Source organism: Cibotium barometz, chromosome 14, assembly GCF_041138505.1.
Source record: "Cibotium barometz isolate CiBa-2024 chromosome 14, ASM4113850v1, whole genome shotgun sequence".
Classification (NCBI taxonomy): Eukaryota; Viridiplantae; Streptophyta; class Polypodiopsida; order Cyatheales; family Cibotiaceae; genus Cibotium; species Cibotium barometz.
Window position 1 is genome coordinate 34819393 of NC_141059.1, and position 15481 is coordinate 34834873.

At 44.8% G+C, this 15481-nt stretch overlaps 1 protein-coding gene across 9 annotated transcripts in view; it reads left to right on the plus strand.

The window, feature by feature from the left end:
* CW7 overlaps positions 1-15481 on the plus strand; it is a 124073-nt gene that overhangs the window by 3445 nt on the left and 105147 nt on the right. For all 9 annotated transcript variants that reach the window (XR_015267388.1, XR_015267387.1, XR_015267392.1 and 6 more), the window contains exons 3-8: positions 9989-10075; positions 10531-10665; positions 10774-10969; positions 11099-11167; positions 11909-12015; positions 12139-12199. Coding sequence is in view for 2 of the 9 variants with exons in the window: in XM_086808489.1 (XP_086664615.1) it covers positions 9989-10075; positions 10531-10665; positions 10774-10969; positions 11099-11167; positions 11909-12015; positions 12139-12199 (655 nt within the window). In the remaining 7 variants the exon portion in view is untranslated. The remainder of the gene's footprint in view (positions 1-9988; positions 10076-10530; positions 10666-10773; positions 10970-11098; positions 11168-11908; positions 12016-12138; positions 12200-15481) is intronic.

The following is a 15481-nucleotide window of genomic DNA, read 5'->3' on the forward strand; positions in this document are numbered from 1 at the left end:
TCATCCGTGTGAATCTTAACAAGCTGAATTTGCTTGTTCTCTATCACCTCTCTGATGAAGTGATACTTCACATCCACATGCTTCGTCTTTGCATGAAAGACAGGGTTCTTTGCCAACTGGATGGCACTCTGACTGTCACAATGCAACAATGGAATATCCCCTGTATAGCCCAAATCAACCACTAACCGAGATAGCCATAATGCCTCCTTGCAAGCCTCTGTGGCTGCAATATACTCGGCCTCTGTACTAGATAAGGCAGTGCACTTCTGCATCCTGGATATCCATGACACAGCACCTCCTGTGAATGTAAATACATAACCGGTAGTAGACTTCCGGTTATCTGGATGACCGGCATAATCCGAATCCGTGTAACCATGCACTAATGCATCCTGTTTGCCAAAGCAAATGCACATATCCTGTGTGCCCTTCAGGTATCTCATGACACCTTTCACTGCTTCCCAATGCTTCTTGCCAGGGTTGACCATGTATCTAGAAACCACTCCCACTGCAAATGCAATGTCCGGCCTAGTAGCAACCATGGCATACATGAGACTGCCACATGCGGAAGCATACGGAATCTTGGCCATATCAGCCCTGTCTCTATCCGACTGTGGGCTGTCCATAGCACTGAGTTTCACATATGGAGGCAAAGGAGTACTAGTCTTCTTCCCCCCGTCCATATTGAACCTCTGCAAGACTTTGCCAATGTATTCCTTCTGAGACAAATACAACACATGCTGATTTCTGTCCCGAAGTATCCGCATACCCAAAATGTGATTTGCATCACCCAAATCCTTCATATCAAAGGTTTGATGCAGCCTCTGCTTCAAGGCATCCATCTCTTTACGAGATTTCCCGGCAATCAACATATCATCAACATACAAGATGAGGATCAATAGACTGCCATCCAAAGCTTTCTGTGAAATCCTGGGATTTCATGAATGTATCAAATTTATGATACCATTCTCTTGGTGCCTGTTTGAGCCCATAAAGACTCTTTTTCAGCTTGCATACAAGCTTCTCCTTTCCACTCACTGCATAACTCTCTGGCTGCTGCATATATATCTCCTCATGGAGATCACCGTGAAGAAAAGCAGTCTTCACATCCATCTGAATCAAGTCCAGATCATCATGTGCAACCAAAGCTAACACAGCTCTAAGTGTGGTCATTTTGACCACTGGAGAGAAGATCTCCTCAAAGTCCACACCATATTCCTGCTTAAAGCCCTTAGCCACTAACCTGGCTTTGTATCTTGGCTTTGCATCTGATGCAACTTTGAGCCTGTATACCCATTTGCATGGCAAAACCTTCTTGCCTGCAGGCAAATGCACCAACTTCCAAGTTCCATTTTTATGCAGAGAATCCATCTCTGACTTCATGGCACGCTCCCATAGAGCTTTGTCTGCCCTCTGTAAAGCCTCCTTATAACATGAGGGCTCCCCACAGTCAGTAAGCATCAAGTAGTCAACCCCTGGAACAAACCTGTCAGGGGCTCTGGAGGGTCTAGTGGACCTCCGTACCCAATGACCATCATTTGCAGGTTGCTGTCCAGCCTGCATATCACCCATTGGTGGCTCCTGTTCCATGCCATAAGGCTGAAATATCATGCCCGGTATCTCCTCTAACTGTGGTATATCCATAGGGATATCTTCTGCCATCTCTGGCTGTCCATTTGGACCATTTTCAGCACCATTTAAGGGCTGGTTTTCCTGCTGTAATGGCTGATTTACAGCCCTTTGTTGTTGTCCATGATGTCCATCATCATCAAAGATGACTCTGCCAGGCTCCTGTTGCCTTGCAGGCTCCTTATACATGCATGTTTCATCAAAAATGACATCATTGCTGTGTATAATCTTTCTATTTATGGGATCCCAAAGTCTATACCCCATTTCACCTCTGTCACCATATCCTAGGAATATGCGAGACTTAGGATCAAGTTTGGTGCGCATTTCCCTGCATATGTGCACGTACGCAACGCAACCAAACACTCTCAAGTGCTTGTATGACGGAGGCTTCCCTGTCCATACTTCCTCTGGCACTTTCCCACCAAGCCTCGTGTTAGGTGACCTATTTATAAGGTGAACGGCTGTCATAACAGCTTCAGCCCAAAAACCATGAGGTAATGCAGCATGTGACAACATAGAACGGACCTTCTCCTGAATGGTCCTGTTCATCCTCTCTGCTGTCCCGTTTTGTGGAGGATCATAAGGAGTAGAGAGCTCCCTCTTGATGTCTTTAGCATCACAAAAGTCCTGAAACTGTTTGGACATGTACTCTCCACCATTGTCGGAACGCAAAGCTTTCAGTGTTTTGCCAGTTTGATTCTCAACAAGAGCAACAAACTTCTGAAACACTGAGAATGTATCACTCTTCAAACGAAGAGGATAAACCCACACCTTGCGTGTGGCATCATCAATAAAAGACACAAAGTATTTTGCCCCTCCCAAAGAAAGCTGAGGCATCTTTCTGTCCAAGAGCTTTCTTGTGGGGCACTGTAGTTGCCTACCATATATACAATGCTCACAAAACTGAAAACTTGAAAACTTTAGAGAAGGCAAGTAACCCAAACGAGACAATTGCTCCATTCCCTTGACACTCATGTGTCCCAACCGGCTATGCCACATAGAAATTTCCGGCAGTTCGGTTGCATTTACATTAGCATGGTGACAAACACCTGCATGCATGAAATAAAGAGTGTCCACCTTAGAGCCTCTGGCAACAACCAGTGAGCCCTCACTAATTTTCCACTTTCCACTACCAAATGTGGTAACATAATCAGCATCATCAAGCTGTCCAGTAGAAAGCAGATTCTTCTTGATCTCAGGCACATGCCTGACATCATGGAGCATAAGCTGTGAGCCATCTGAAAACACAAGCCTCACATCACCTCTGCCAAGAATCTTGCATGCATGGTTATCACCCAAATAAACCACTCCTTCATTGCCAGCAGTATACCTGACAAACAAGTCTCTGCAACCTGTGACATGAAAGGAGGCACCTGAATCAATGATCCATGAGTGCATACCATGACCACCTGTAAGAAGTGAATGGGCATCAAGTGAAGACGTAAAGAGGACCTCATCCTCACTGCCACCTGCATGTGACACATTGATTTCTTCAATCTTGAATCCACTTTTGCCCTTTGGCTTTACATCTTTGGCTTCATCTTTCTCTTTGTCTTTGCCTTTTCCCTTTTCCTTTTGATCATTTTTCCATTTGTAGCATTGCTTTTTAATGTGTCCCTTTTTGCCACAATAATGGCATTTCAAATCCTTTTTGGAGCGAGACTTGCTCCTTCCCCTTTCTTGGCTTTTCTCCCTTTGGCTGGGATCTCCCACGTGCATTCATTGCATTGGACTTTCCAACAGAGTTGTTTTTCCTGTTCATCTCTTCTTGAAGAAGAGCACCCTCAACATCTGCATATGACAGCATAGCATGCGAATTGCTAGTGGCTGTCCTGAATGTGTCCCAACTCTCTGGCAAAGTGCATAACAGAAAAGTGGCTTTGAACTCATCGTCCATTGTCGACTTTTGATTAATGGCCTGGCTGACAATACCATTAAACTCATTTAGATGGGCTGTCATAGACGCCCCTTCCTTCATCTGAAGACCTATGAGTTTCTTCAACCAATACACTTTGCTTGAGGCACTTTGTTGGGCATACAAGTCCTGCAATCTCTGCCACATTCCCCAAGCTGTCTTCTCTTCACGAATGCTGAAAAGTAATGAGTCTGACACAGACAACATGATAGTAGATCTTGCCAGCTCATCCATATCTTCCCACTCTTCAGCAGTAAGAGAAGCGGGCATCACACCCCTTTCTTTGATAGGCTTGTGCTGCTTTTTCTGGAGCAACACATTGTAGCACTGGGTTTGCCAAATATCATAATTATGCGAGCCTTCAAGCTTCTTGATGTGAAGCAATGAAGAGCTCTCACCTGTGGTTGCCATAGCAAAATGCAACCTGTCAATGCCTGACTCCCTGCAAAATGTGCAAACACTGCACCAAAAAAAAAAAAAAAGCACACAAAGTGCTCACAGTTGTTCTCCCAAGCTTTATCTCCCACTGCGGAAGCACAAATGCAACTTTTCTTCCACTGTATGTGATGAAAACACCAAAATCTGGTTGCTGCAGATTTAGGACAGCACCTTAAATGTGCTCTGTTGCCCTTCCAAAGTACTGTACAACAGTACCAAGTGCTCACCTGTGATGTACCAAACCTGTACCGGCAAGTACAGCAGCTGAAATTGAACCTTTTGGTCACTCAAAACAGTGTACAGCCATGCCAAAACTTGCACAAAGCTGTGCCAAATTTGTACCAGCAGGTACAATAGCAATAAATGCTCTCTTGGCTGTCCAAATGAGTGAAAATCAGACTTTTATAGTCCTGTACACTGCATACAACAGTCCCGAACAGAAATTGGGCAAAAGCCCCTTGACTGCAAGCTGATTTTTGAGGATTCAAGGCATAAATGTCTTGCCTGCTGCTTTGCCAAGCTTCACAAGCATACGAACTTGAAAAGCCCCTTGATTTAAGATCAATTTTTGATCATACATGGTACATTGACGCACATGAAGGCATCCAGAGTGTTCACGATGCTTCCCCCTGGCAACATATACATCCAAATAATGAAAGCCCCTTGATTTACAGGCACATTGAGTGCTTGTAAGGCATCAACACATTATCCACAGCATCAAATGCGATTGCCTGCATGCAAATCAATCAAATCGGCACAAAAGCTCATTGATTTGCGCTGCAATTTGCTGCAATTTTGCCCAAATGTGCGATTTTTCACATCATACAGCATGTATGAGTGCTTAATTGCACAATTACATCAAAAGCCCCAAATTTCGACATCCAATTTCCTGCAAATTGATCCTGATTGTGACCAATGTCACCCAATTTTGCCAATTTTGCTCAAAATTGAGCAATTCGACACCTGTATCTGCTCAATTGTTGATTGTACTTGCTCAATTGCAAATCCCAAAAAAAAATTGAGGAAAATACCTTGATTTCTGATTTGCAGGAAAGTGGGGCTGATGATTTTTGGTGCTGTTGCTCCTGCTTGTTGCTGTGGATTCGAGAAGCAATAAGGGCAACGGCTTCTGCACAACTGAGGCGGAGACCTCTAGCAAGATGTTGGCTGATTGCACGTTCGCATACACGCCTGCTGTTGTTGGCTACGCGGCCAGTTGTGCGCTTGTGTTCGCTCCACGCTAATACGCTTTATTGCCTTGGACTCATGTTGCAGCCGACTCCATATGCGATTACACGCTTGCCCACGCCTAGCGCCTAGTAGACGTATTCGCTGTCTCCGCCTACTGTGCTGACGCCCGCCTCCGACTATTAGCGCTACGGGTTTAATTGGCTGTCGGCTACCTTCGCTCATGCCTTGTGCTTCGCTTTGCTGCTGCGACCCTGATGCAAGCTGCTCACGTTCGCCTGACGACTTCGTTTGCCTAGCGCCAGCCTTCGCCGTGTAGCGCTATAGTAGCCAGCGCTTGTTGACGTCGCCTTGTGGCTAACTACGCGTAGCTCTGATTGTCAACCCCTAGTCGACCAAAGCTGCCGCCTGGGTTCCCTTCGTAGCCAGCTATCCTATGCTGTCAACCGACGCCTTGTCTGCCTGCGATTGCTGCGAGCAAGCTTCACTGTTCTATGCTGGCCGAAGGAGGTGTGGAACGAAAGCTATTTGTAAGCACCTGTTCCACAGCCTGAAATGCAGCCTGAGATGCTATCAAGAGGGAGGGGAGAGAATGACCATAGCTCTGATACCAGTTGAGTGGGAGAAGGAAGAATTAGGGTTAGGTTATGTGGGAGACATACACAGAGAGAACAAGGGAGAGAGAGAGAGAGAGTTGTGGGGATAAGTCAACTCATGAGGCATGAGTGTGTGACTCCCCTATCACACATGTATATTGCACTAGTACACATAGTGCACTTAGTACATTAAAAGTACTAAGTGTACTATGTACTATAACTTATGGGCTTGTACACACTATAAGGGTGGGCATAACGCCTTTACCCCAACAGTATGTATCTTTTCGTACCATGCTCTAGAAGCCTGCTTAAGACCATATAAAGCTCTCTTTAATTTGCATACTTTTGATTTCTGACTTTTTTGAACAAAACCACAAGGCTGAGATACATAGACTCCTCATGCAAATCTCCATTCAAGAAGGTAGTTTTGATATCCAACTGACATACATTCCAACGTTTATGTGCTGCTAATGCAACGATACTCTGCATGGTAGTCATACGACATGTGGGTGCAAAGGTTTCACCATAGTCAATGCCTTTTCCTTGCGCATAATTGTTTGCAACAAGCCTAGCTTTGTATCGCTCAATACTGTCGTCTGCTCTACGTTTGAGCTTGTAAACCCATTTCGTACCAATGGCTTTCCTGCCAAGAGGAAATCTCATGTATCATTTTTGAGTATTGAATCATACTCAGATTGCATAACACTTATCTAATTTTCAGATTCCTTTGCTTCATCAAAGGAGATAGGTTCCTTTTCATCACAGAAACTGGCAATAAGAGCATAACGTGCATCAACATGAGATGCATGATGAAAACGTACACGTGTTCTAATAGGCAAAGGAGTGGCCAATTTGCTGTCACGTAGTGTTTGCACCAGCCATTTTGCAATACTTTTTAACTACTCAATAAGACAATCGAACATAGCAAAGCATCTTGAGCAAAGACAGAGATTGCTGTCTGCAAAGCATCTCTAGAATCCAAGGGAAAGAAAGAATGCATCAATCTTATCATACCATGTAACGTGCGGAAGCTCTGGGTAGTCTTCTTTCAGCCCTAAACACTCTTGGAAACCTTCTGATGCAAAAACGCAGGTAGAGAGAGAGTAGAGAGAGAGAGTGAGAAGTGCTGGAATTTCAGTATATACTATGGTACAAAAAGGTACATATCTGTACAGCCATGGGCTGCCTTCATAAAAAGGTTCCTAACCCTAATTTCTGTCCCCTATGGGACCTCTAAGTGACCCACACCCCTAGTGGGTGGAATGAGTAAAACATGGAGCACTTGGTGCCTTTTATAGCACTCTTGGACAAGGTAGGAGCTGGCCGACTGCTGGTCGGCCAGTTCTGAATTTATTAAATGCTTTTTTCCCTCAGCCGACTTGGGTATCTTGTCTTGCCTTCATGCGCCTTGCTTCCTGGTTCAGCCGACAGCTTCTGTCCTCAGCCGACTGCTCCCTGGTGCTTCTCCAAGTCCAACCCGTCCACTACTGCATCTTGTGCTCCACAGTCTGACTCTATCTGGTTCCTAGTCTTTATCTGCTTGCCTCTTCTGGATCTAGCCCTAGAAATGTCCATGGCATCTGTGATGCACATGACATCCCCCTCTGCTAAACTTGATGACGGGTATCCACCCTGCTCTTGGATGACTGTCATCATCCCAATCCTGTTCCGAAGTCCCTCTGTCATCATCCATCCTTGGCAAACCTTTTTTCTCTGAAAATCCGGTCTGTTCTCCAAACCACTCTGTCTCTGATGAAGATCTATGCATCTGGTCTTCCTCTAGTCCACAATCCATTCCTGCCCTGATTCTGAACACCGTCTTGGTCTTCGTTCCTGGAACTGAGTCTGGCACTCTCACATCACCTTGGAGGATCAACCTCCCTTGGGACCGTTCCCTTAGAACCCATCTGGCTCACGGAACTGCCATCCCCATTTGGCACTGTGGAACACCACCAACAAACCTCCTGGGAGTTCTTCCCGATCTGTGTTCCCGTGTACTTTCCTGTACCTTGGACCTGTACACCATCATCTGGGCTTCGAATCCGTGTACTTTCCTGTACCTTGGACCTGTACACCATCATCTGGGACTGAATCAGTGTTTAGCTTGGCTGAGCCTGATGCTCTGATACCAATGTAACGTGCGGAAGCTCTGGGTAGTCTTCTTTCAGCCCTAAACACTCTTGGAAACCTTCTGATGCAAAAACGCACCATCTGATGCAAAAACGCAGGTAGAGAGAGAGTAGAGAGAGAGAGTGAGAAGTGCTGGAATTTCAGTATATACTATGGTACAAAAAGGTACATATCTGTACAGCCATGGGCTGCCTTCATAAAAAGGTTCCTAACCCTAATTTCTGTCCCCTATGGGACCTCTAAGTGACCCACACCCCTAGTGGGTGGAATGAGTAAAACATGGAGCACTTGGTGCCTTTTATAGCACTCTTGGACAAGGTAGGAGCTGGCCGACTGCTGGTCGGCCAGTTCTGAATTTATTAAATGCTTTTTTCCCTCAGCCGACTTGGGTATCTTGTCTTGCCTTCATGCGCCTTGCTTCCTGGTTCAGCCGACAGCTTCTGTCCTCAGCCGACTGCTCCCTGGTGCTTCTCCAAGTCCAACCTGTCCACTACTGCATCTTGTGCTCCACAGTCTGACTCTATCTGGTTCCTAGTCTTTATCTGCTTGCCTCTTCTGGATCTAGCCCTAGAAATGTCCATGGCATCTGTGATGCACATGACATACCACGCCTTGGGTGCGTGTTTTAAACCATAAAGGGCTTTGTGCAATCTGTACACCTTACCCTCATGTACGGGAACCGAAAAACCTTGAGGTTGTTCAACATACACCTCCTCATGTAAGACACTGTTAAGAAAGGCAGACTTGATATCCATTTTATAAACTTGCCAATGCTCATGAGCAAAAAGAGCAAGAACTGTGTGGATGGTGGTGTATTTGGCTATAGGAGCAAAAGTTTTCTCATTTTTCTTTGGCTTGTCGCCTTCCTTGTCTTCAGGCTTGCCCGATGACTCTGATTTTGGCTTGTAACTACCCTGAGGAAAGAACTTACCTTTGCCTCTTTGTTGACTGATCTTCTGTACGCATGATAGATTTGTGTTGTCTGGATTGCTTTTCTTGCAAGAGCACAGAAACCAACTCCTCAAACTTCAAGGCATTTGGATTGCCTTTCATCACATGAGTCTGATGGTAGAAGCAAAACCTTGATACGAGTCCGGCAACGCATTCAAGACAATAGGCACCAATGAACTGATAGAATATACTTCATCAATTTTGGCCAACTGCTCCTTAAAAGTTAAAACCCTTGATTTTTGTAAGGAAAATGTCCATGGAGTCTCCCTCATCCATATGCTTTGACTCTAATTGCTTGCGTATATAAGCAACACGTGCTTTCATTAAGTACTTGGTACAATGACGCAAGTGCATCCCAAGCATGTTTAGCAGTCCTGCATGACCGAATGTGAGGAATGATACTCCTCTTGACTGACAAAGCAAGCAAAGCATGTGCCTGCGCATCACTTCCATCCCACTTTGTTTGTTCCTGTGTAGGAGGTATGCTATGCTGCAGTCGGCTAGCTACCAGGGTCTGTCGGTGTGCTATGGACATGAACCAGGGATTAAATCCCATTTAATTATGTGCTTAGCCTTAAATGCTGTCCACCATGTTGCCATGCCTATTTTGGCTGTTGCCGCCTCTTGCATAGACTGACTGTTGGCAGGCGACTTTGTGCTACTGGTTGCTGATAGAGGCTAGAGCATCTAGCCCATTCATGATGATGGTGATGGTGATGATGATGATGTTGATCTCGCTGATGAAGCTGAGGCTTCTGTTGAGGATGATGATGATGATGTTGATATCGCTGATGAAGCTGAGGCTTCTGTTGAGGATGATGATAATGCTATGGTGATGTCAATGATGAGGATTCTGATGCTGACTAATCCAGGATTGAGACTGTTCATGCAGAAGCTTAGCCATGGCCCGGGCGTGCACGTGACATGTAGTATGATGTAGCCTATGGGGCAAAGTTTCCATAGATGGAATCAAGTAAAAAATTATGTAGGATTTTTAGCATTACGATTGTGGTGCTATAGTATATCACGAATCACCACCTATGATTCAGTGCTCTTTGCTCTTTTATATAGTTTTATTAAGGCAAAGAAGATGATTTCTTTAGGTGTAACCTAACATTATTAACTGTTCTGGTATTGTATTCAGGGATATTTCACATGATCAAGAGGATGATGGAGAAGATTGGGTACACATAGAGCGAGAAGTGGACGCTGCTTCAATACAGAGAAGCTTGTAAGTTTTGAATCAACTGGTAGTATGAGCTAAGGTGTTTTTTTCATTTCCCTCCCAGTAGTTATATAAAGTTGCTTAAAGTGTCACTTATTTTAGGCCAGTCATGAACTTAGAAACAGATTGGAGACATGAAAGTAATATGCAATTAGAATTTCAGATCCACAAGTCAGCAACTGGGTTTACGTATTGGAAAGATTAGGACAGAGGAGATGCACGCAGTTAGTGTGGGCTGTGAAAGGGGATTGAGAGATTGGGTTGTGATGAAGAAATGGCCACAAGGTATTTGTGCAGGCTGGGAGGTGACGGAGGGGAGGGATGGTGATATGGGTTGGAAGGGCAGCTTGCTATATGTAGTGGAGGGGAATCTTTATGTTCAGTTCATGTGCTCTGGGAAGCAGACCGCATGGGCTTTATGTAGAGTGGGCAATCATTGCAAATTCGTGTCTTCCTTGCAGGGGCCTTTCAGAGATTGGGCATCGTGTGATGACACACAATTCCCAAAAAGCAGCTCATGACATGGAACAAGCTAGTAGCAGGAAACAGCAGTTGTCATCTTCCTCAGAGCCTTTTTCACACGAACCGCCTTCACGGTAAGTGTTGCTTTGTGTTGTTCGCAGAAGATTAGCAGTGGCATGCACACAGTGTGGGTTTTTGTAGCCATTTGTGCCTATCCTGAGAGATCTATGTGCTTTCTGCAGACATGAGCTACTAAGTATAGTGCGGAAGCATTCAAGTTTTCTGAGAAATCCTGCAGTCGGTGATAAAGATGGAGGAGCGGAGGATCACTTGGACATGAGATTCTGGCGGGAATTGGTGGACATGTTTTTTGTGAGGGGGATGACTAATTTGAAAGCTCCTCAAGACGATGATCTGGTTTTCTTTGTCCGTCATGTGGTATGCCCTGATCCCATTTTTCTAGTTCTTTGAATAAGCACAAATAGATTATGCACTTGTTTACAAGATCACATGGCTAATATCAGAAAAGGAGCATGTGCTTAAATGGTCAATCGATTTGTTTTGCAGAAGAAGCTTGATCCGTTGAACGAACACACTAATTTGCAGCCTTATTTTGTGCGCAGATGGGCATCCCAAGTAATGAACTATCTAGTCCTTATCCACCACAAGTAACCTTAGTTGTGGGCCTTTTGCAATGATCTTTTACATCCAGACACAATGCATGTCCTACCTGCACGTGCAGCGAGGCCATATGCACACATTTTTCCCATCCGTAGACCCAAATTCACACACATTGCTAGAGGTGCAAGAAACATTACCACAGGGGTGGGTGGGCATGCGCATTTGTAGAGGTGCGGGGAAAGCCACCACAGAGATAACTGGGTTATGGCAGTGAAGGGTTCATAGTGATCTTACTTTTTGTGATCCTTTGATGTTGGCGCTTCCTATCGAATTTACCATGTGATAGAATGTTCACTCATAGAAGTATGGTTTCACATTTGCATGTCTGCTCATGCATGCACACATGGGCATGCTGATTCAAATGCCATTTGAAGCATACTATCAAGTCCATGTGCTGTCTTCAGTTGAAAGTTTTTCATGTTTGAGAACTTATTCTTCAACAGTGAACACTTTACTCCTATACCTAAAAAGTAAAGCTGCCTACTAGTCGTCCCTTCACTACTGCATTCTTGTGGTAGGGGTAAACAGGCCTTGTTTTGATAGCTTGCATCTAAAGTATGCTGTATGTTTTTAGATTGTAATTAGCATGCATTTCACTTATTTACTGTTTAAGTTTAGCAATACTTGATGTCAAGTGATGGTGGATGCTGAAGATTGACAATAACCTTGTTACATGCTTTTACTGCTTGTTTGCAGCTTGAAAAGGTGATTGGTGAGAGTGCACAGGAAGTTGATTGGCGTCGATCCTTGTATCTCAATCTGATAGCTCATACATCATATACGTTGACTGTGGCAATTTGCAGGCACGTAGGCACCCAAATATTACGGACCTTTTGGCAGATTGGAAATGGCTTGTCTTGTTTGTTTTGAACATGATTGTGATCTTTATTGGAATCTGACATGATGTTTTCACTTACTGTGAGAAGGCGGGAAGCGTTGCAGAACCGTCAGTGGAGTACGAGCTCACCAGTGACACCTGTGTACCAAGTGAGTAGGTTTTGGCTTTTTTACTTTGTAACTTGGTCCTGTTTTCTTCAGTGAGCGGCACCTGAAATTCCAAAGGAACAATCAAGCTTTAAGGTTGATTGATATTTTTCTTAGTTGCCATGAATATTGAACCGGCTCTAGAAGGAAGCTCTAACTTAGAGAGGTGAGAGAGAAAACGTTTGTGAGATATGGCACTTGTCACAAAGGTCTAAGGAGGGTAAAACTTGTGTGAGAGGGTTAAGGAATATGACTTTTGGGTCTAGCTAGACCAAGGTAAGCACACATACAACATCCTTGATTTGTGCCCTTCTCTTAAATCCATAACTTACTAGACACACTTATACATGCTCATATATTTCTCAAGGCATGTGAGTACCAATCAATTGAGAGAACTCGATGGGAGTACATTTAAGTGGGGATGATTCAGAACCATATTCATGTCTATTACTAGACCCACACCATAAAGAAAACACCATAAGTCCATATAAACTTTGGTGCATGCTCCCCTAAGCCATGTGTAACACTTCTTTGCGAGAAGGACGAGGTTTGTTAAGAAACCCCGTGTGTGAAAACCGTGAGCAAGAGAGATCAAGACACACATGTAACACACAAAGGCGCTAGTATCATTAAGTGTTAATCATATTCATTAGCATTAATCATCATCCTTAATCATCACTTCTTTCCACCCTAATCACTCCAAACCCTAATTCCAACATGGTATCAGAGCCATGATCCATAATCATTGTTGCTGTTAGAAGTCATTTCCTGTCTTTATGTTGACAGCAGGGCCTTTGCTGTGGGTGTGCCCGCCCTTGTAGGTGTTTTCTCATTTTTCCTAACTCCTCGTATTTTCCCCCCATTTTTTCCCATTTTTCTGTGGCTTGGGTGGCAGCCCTGTGGTGGCAGGAGGTCTTAGTTGTTGGCCGACTGCAGCTGTATGCCTACTAGAGGTAGCCGACTGTACTTGCACAGGTTGTGGACTTGTTTCCATGCTGGCCGACTGTTCACACCTGGCTGACTGGGTGTTGGGGCTGGTCGTGGAGTTCATGCACCTGTCGGCTGTCCTAGAGCAGGCCGACTGCAGTGCTGGGGCCATATAAAATGGCCCCACAGCCCCCTTGCCACATTGTATCACACGCCTCTCTCTCTCTCTCTCTCTCTCTCTCGTGCTGTTATTTTCTGCATTTGTCTTGCTCGTGTTCCCAGATCTGGTCATCATCTCCGCTGCGCATTCTGACAGTTGCATGCACTGAGGTTGACCGTGGTAACATGCAACAAGGCCTTCTTTAAACCTTTGCTTTGGTGAGATCTTTAGCATCCAATCACTGAGTAGAGAGAGAGAAGAGAATGTAGAAGACATAGTATTGGGTCCCAAATACCCACTCGAGGGCCCCCTCCTGCAATCAAGAGTATTTGCTTGTATTACTTCCTTGGAGAACTTCTGTACAATGCTTGAGAACAAGAGCTATGACTGCCCCATGCAAGGATGAGGAAGACTGTACGTTGGCTGAGAATCCACCAATCCAAGGGCCACTGATGCAAGTCTAGGATAGCTGTAGGACTGCACATATGCTGGTTGAATGTTGAAGAGGGGCTTCAATGTTACCTGGAGAGGATGAAGACTGATTATTTGTATGCAAGAAGACCTAGGCACCTCAAGCACACTAGCTCTAGAAGCTCTGTGACTTCATGAATTCTGATTTGATGATTTATGAGGCTAGGGCTAGGACTGCTTATATACTTGTATGGGTTGCTAGTCGGCTGAGGCTCTACTGCAGGCGGCCAGTGCTTTGGACAAGAAAATCATGGAAAAGCCCCTAATATGCTGGTTGGCCCGCTTTGGACAAATAAATCCAAGTTAATGTCCTTCTAAACTGGTCGGCAAGGCCTAATACCTATATGCTTGCCCTTAGCCGCTATCGGCTTGTGCTTCATACGCACTAGGAGCTACTGGTAATTGACTATGCCTTAGAGCCTGGATGGGCTGTTGTATGGGCTGCCTATGGCATAATGTAAGGCTGCAAGTACGCACTTGTACTCATGCCCATGTATGCCTACATGCTAATGATTCTTCTATCTGTAGACCTATGCTATGGTTGACTGCGACATGCACTTATCTGATGGGGTTCTCCAAGTGGGTGAAGAGGACTGACTCCAGATTGACCTCTACCTTCAGCCATTGTCTCTTCCCTCGCAACCATAGGAAAGCATTACTATGGACTTCATTATGGATTTGCCTAGATTCTAGCATGGGAATGATGCTATTTTGGACCATTGTGGACAGGTTTAGCAAGCAAGCTCACTTCTTTCCTGTCAAGAAAACCATTAAAGTTGATCATATGGTGAAGCTTTTTCTTGCTCACATATTCAAGCATCATGGTATGCCAAAGTCCATCATTGGGGATAGAGATCCCAGGACTACGAGCCTCTTTTGGAGAGCTTTATTTGATAACATGGGCACTAAGCTTGAGTTTTCATCTGCTTATCACTCCCAAACGGATGGCCAAAGTGAAGCTGCAAATTCAGCCGTGTTGGATTTGTTGAAGTGTTATGTGGTAGATCAAAAGACTGCGTGGGAGAAGTATCTTCCACTTGTAGAGTTTGCCTATAACAACACAGTTCATGCCTCCACAGGAAAGGCCCCGTCTGAGATTATTTATGGCAGACTGGTCTTGCCCCCCATCCTTTGTACAAAGGATGAGATTTTTGCAGCTGATGAGTATTGTGTGACTTGGATGTAGCCTTTGCTCAGGTGCGGACAGCCATTGCAAGGTCACAAGACAAGCATAAGAAGGCTGCTGACAAGCATAGAAGGGACATGCAAGTCAAGGAAGGAGATTGGGTATTGCTGAAATTTGGGAAAGCTAGGCTTCGGAAGAGGCCAGGACGAGAGGGATCATATCCAAAGCTTTCTACTCGATATTATGGACCCTTCAAAGCGATTGACAAGATCAATGAAATGTCTTTCAGGCTTGCTTTACCCAACCATTGGAAGATTCACAATGCTTTTCATGTGAGTCTTTTGCGGAAGTATGTGGGGCCAGATCCAGAGGAGCATGTCACAGAAGATCCGCCAGAAGTTGATGAGCTTGAGGAGATCCTTCAACCAGAGCAGATTGTATTTCACAAGGAGAGAGTTACCACATGGGAAGCTTTCCAGGAGATACCTTGTGAAATTTAAAAATTATTTACCAATTGACGCAAAGTGGGTAGACGAGGATTGTATTGTTGACTACCCTCAGCTTTTGCAGGCATATCTTGAGGCTTTTCAGTTGCGGACAA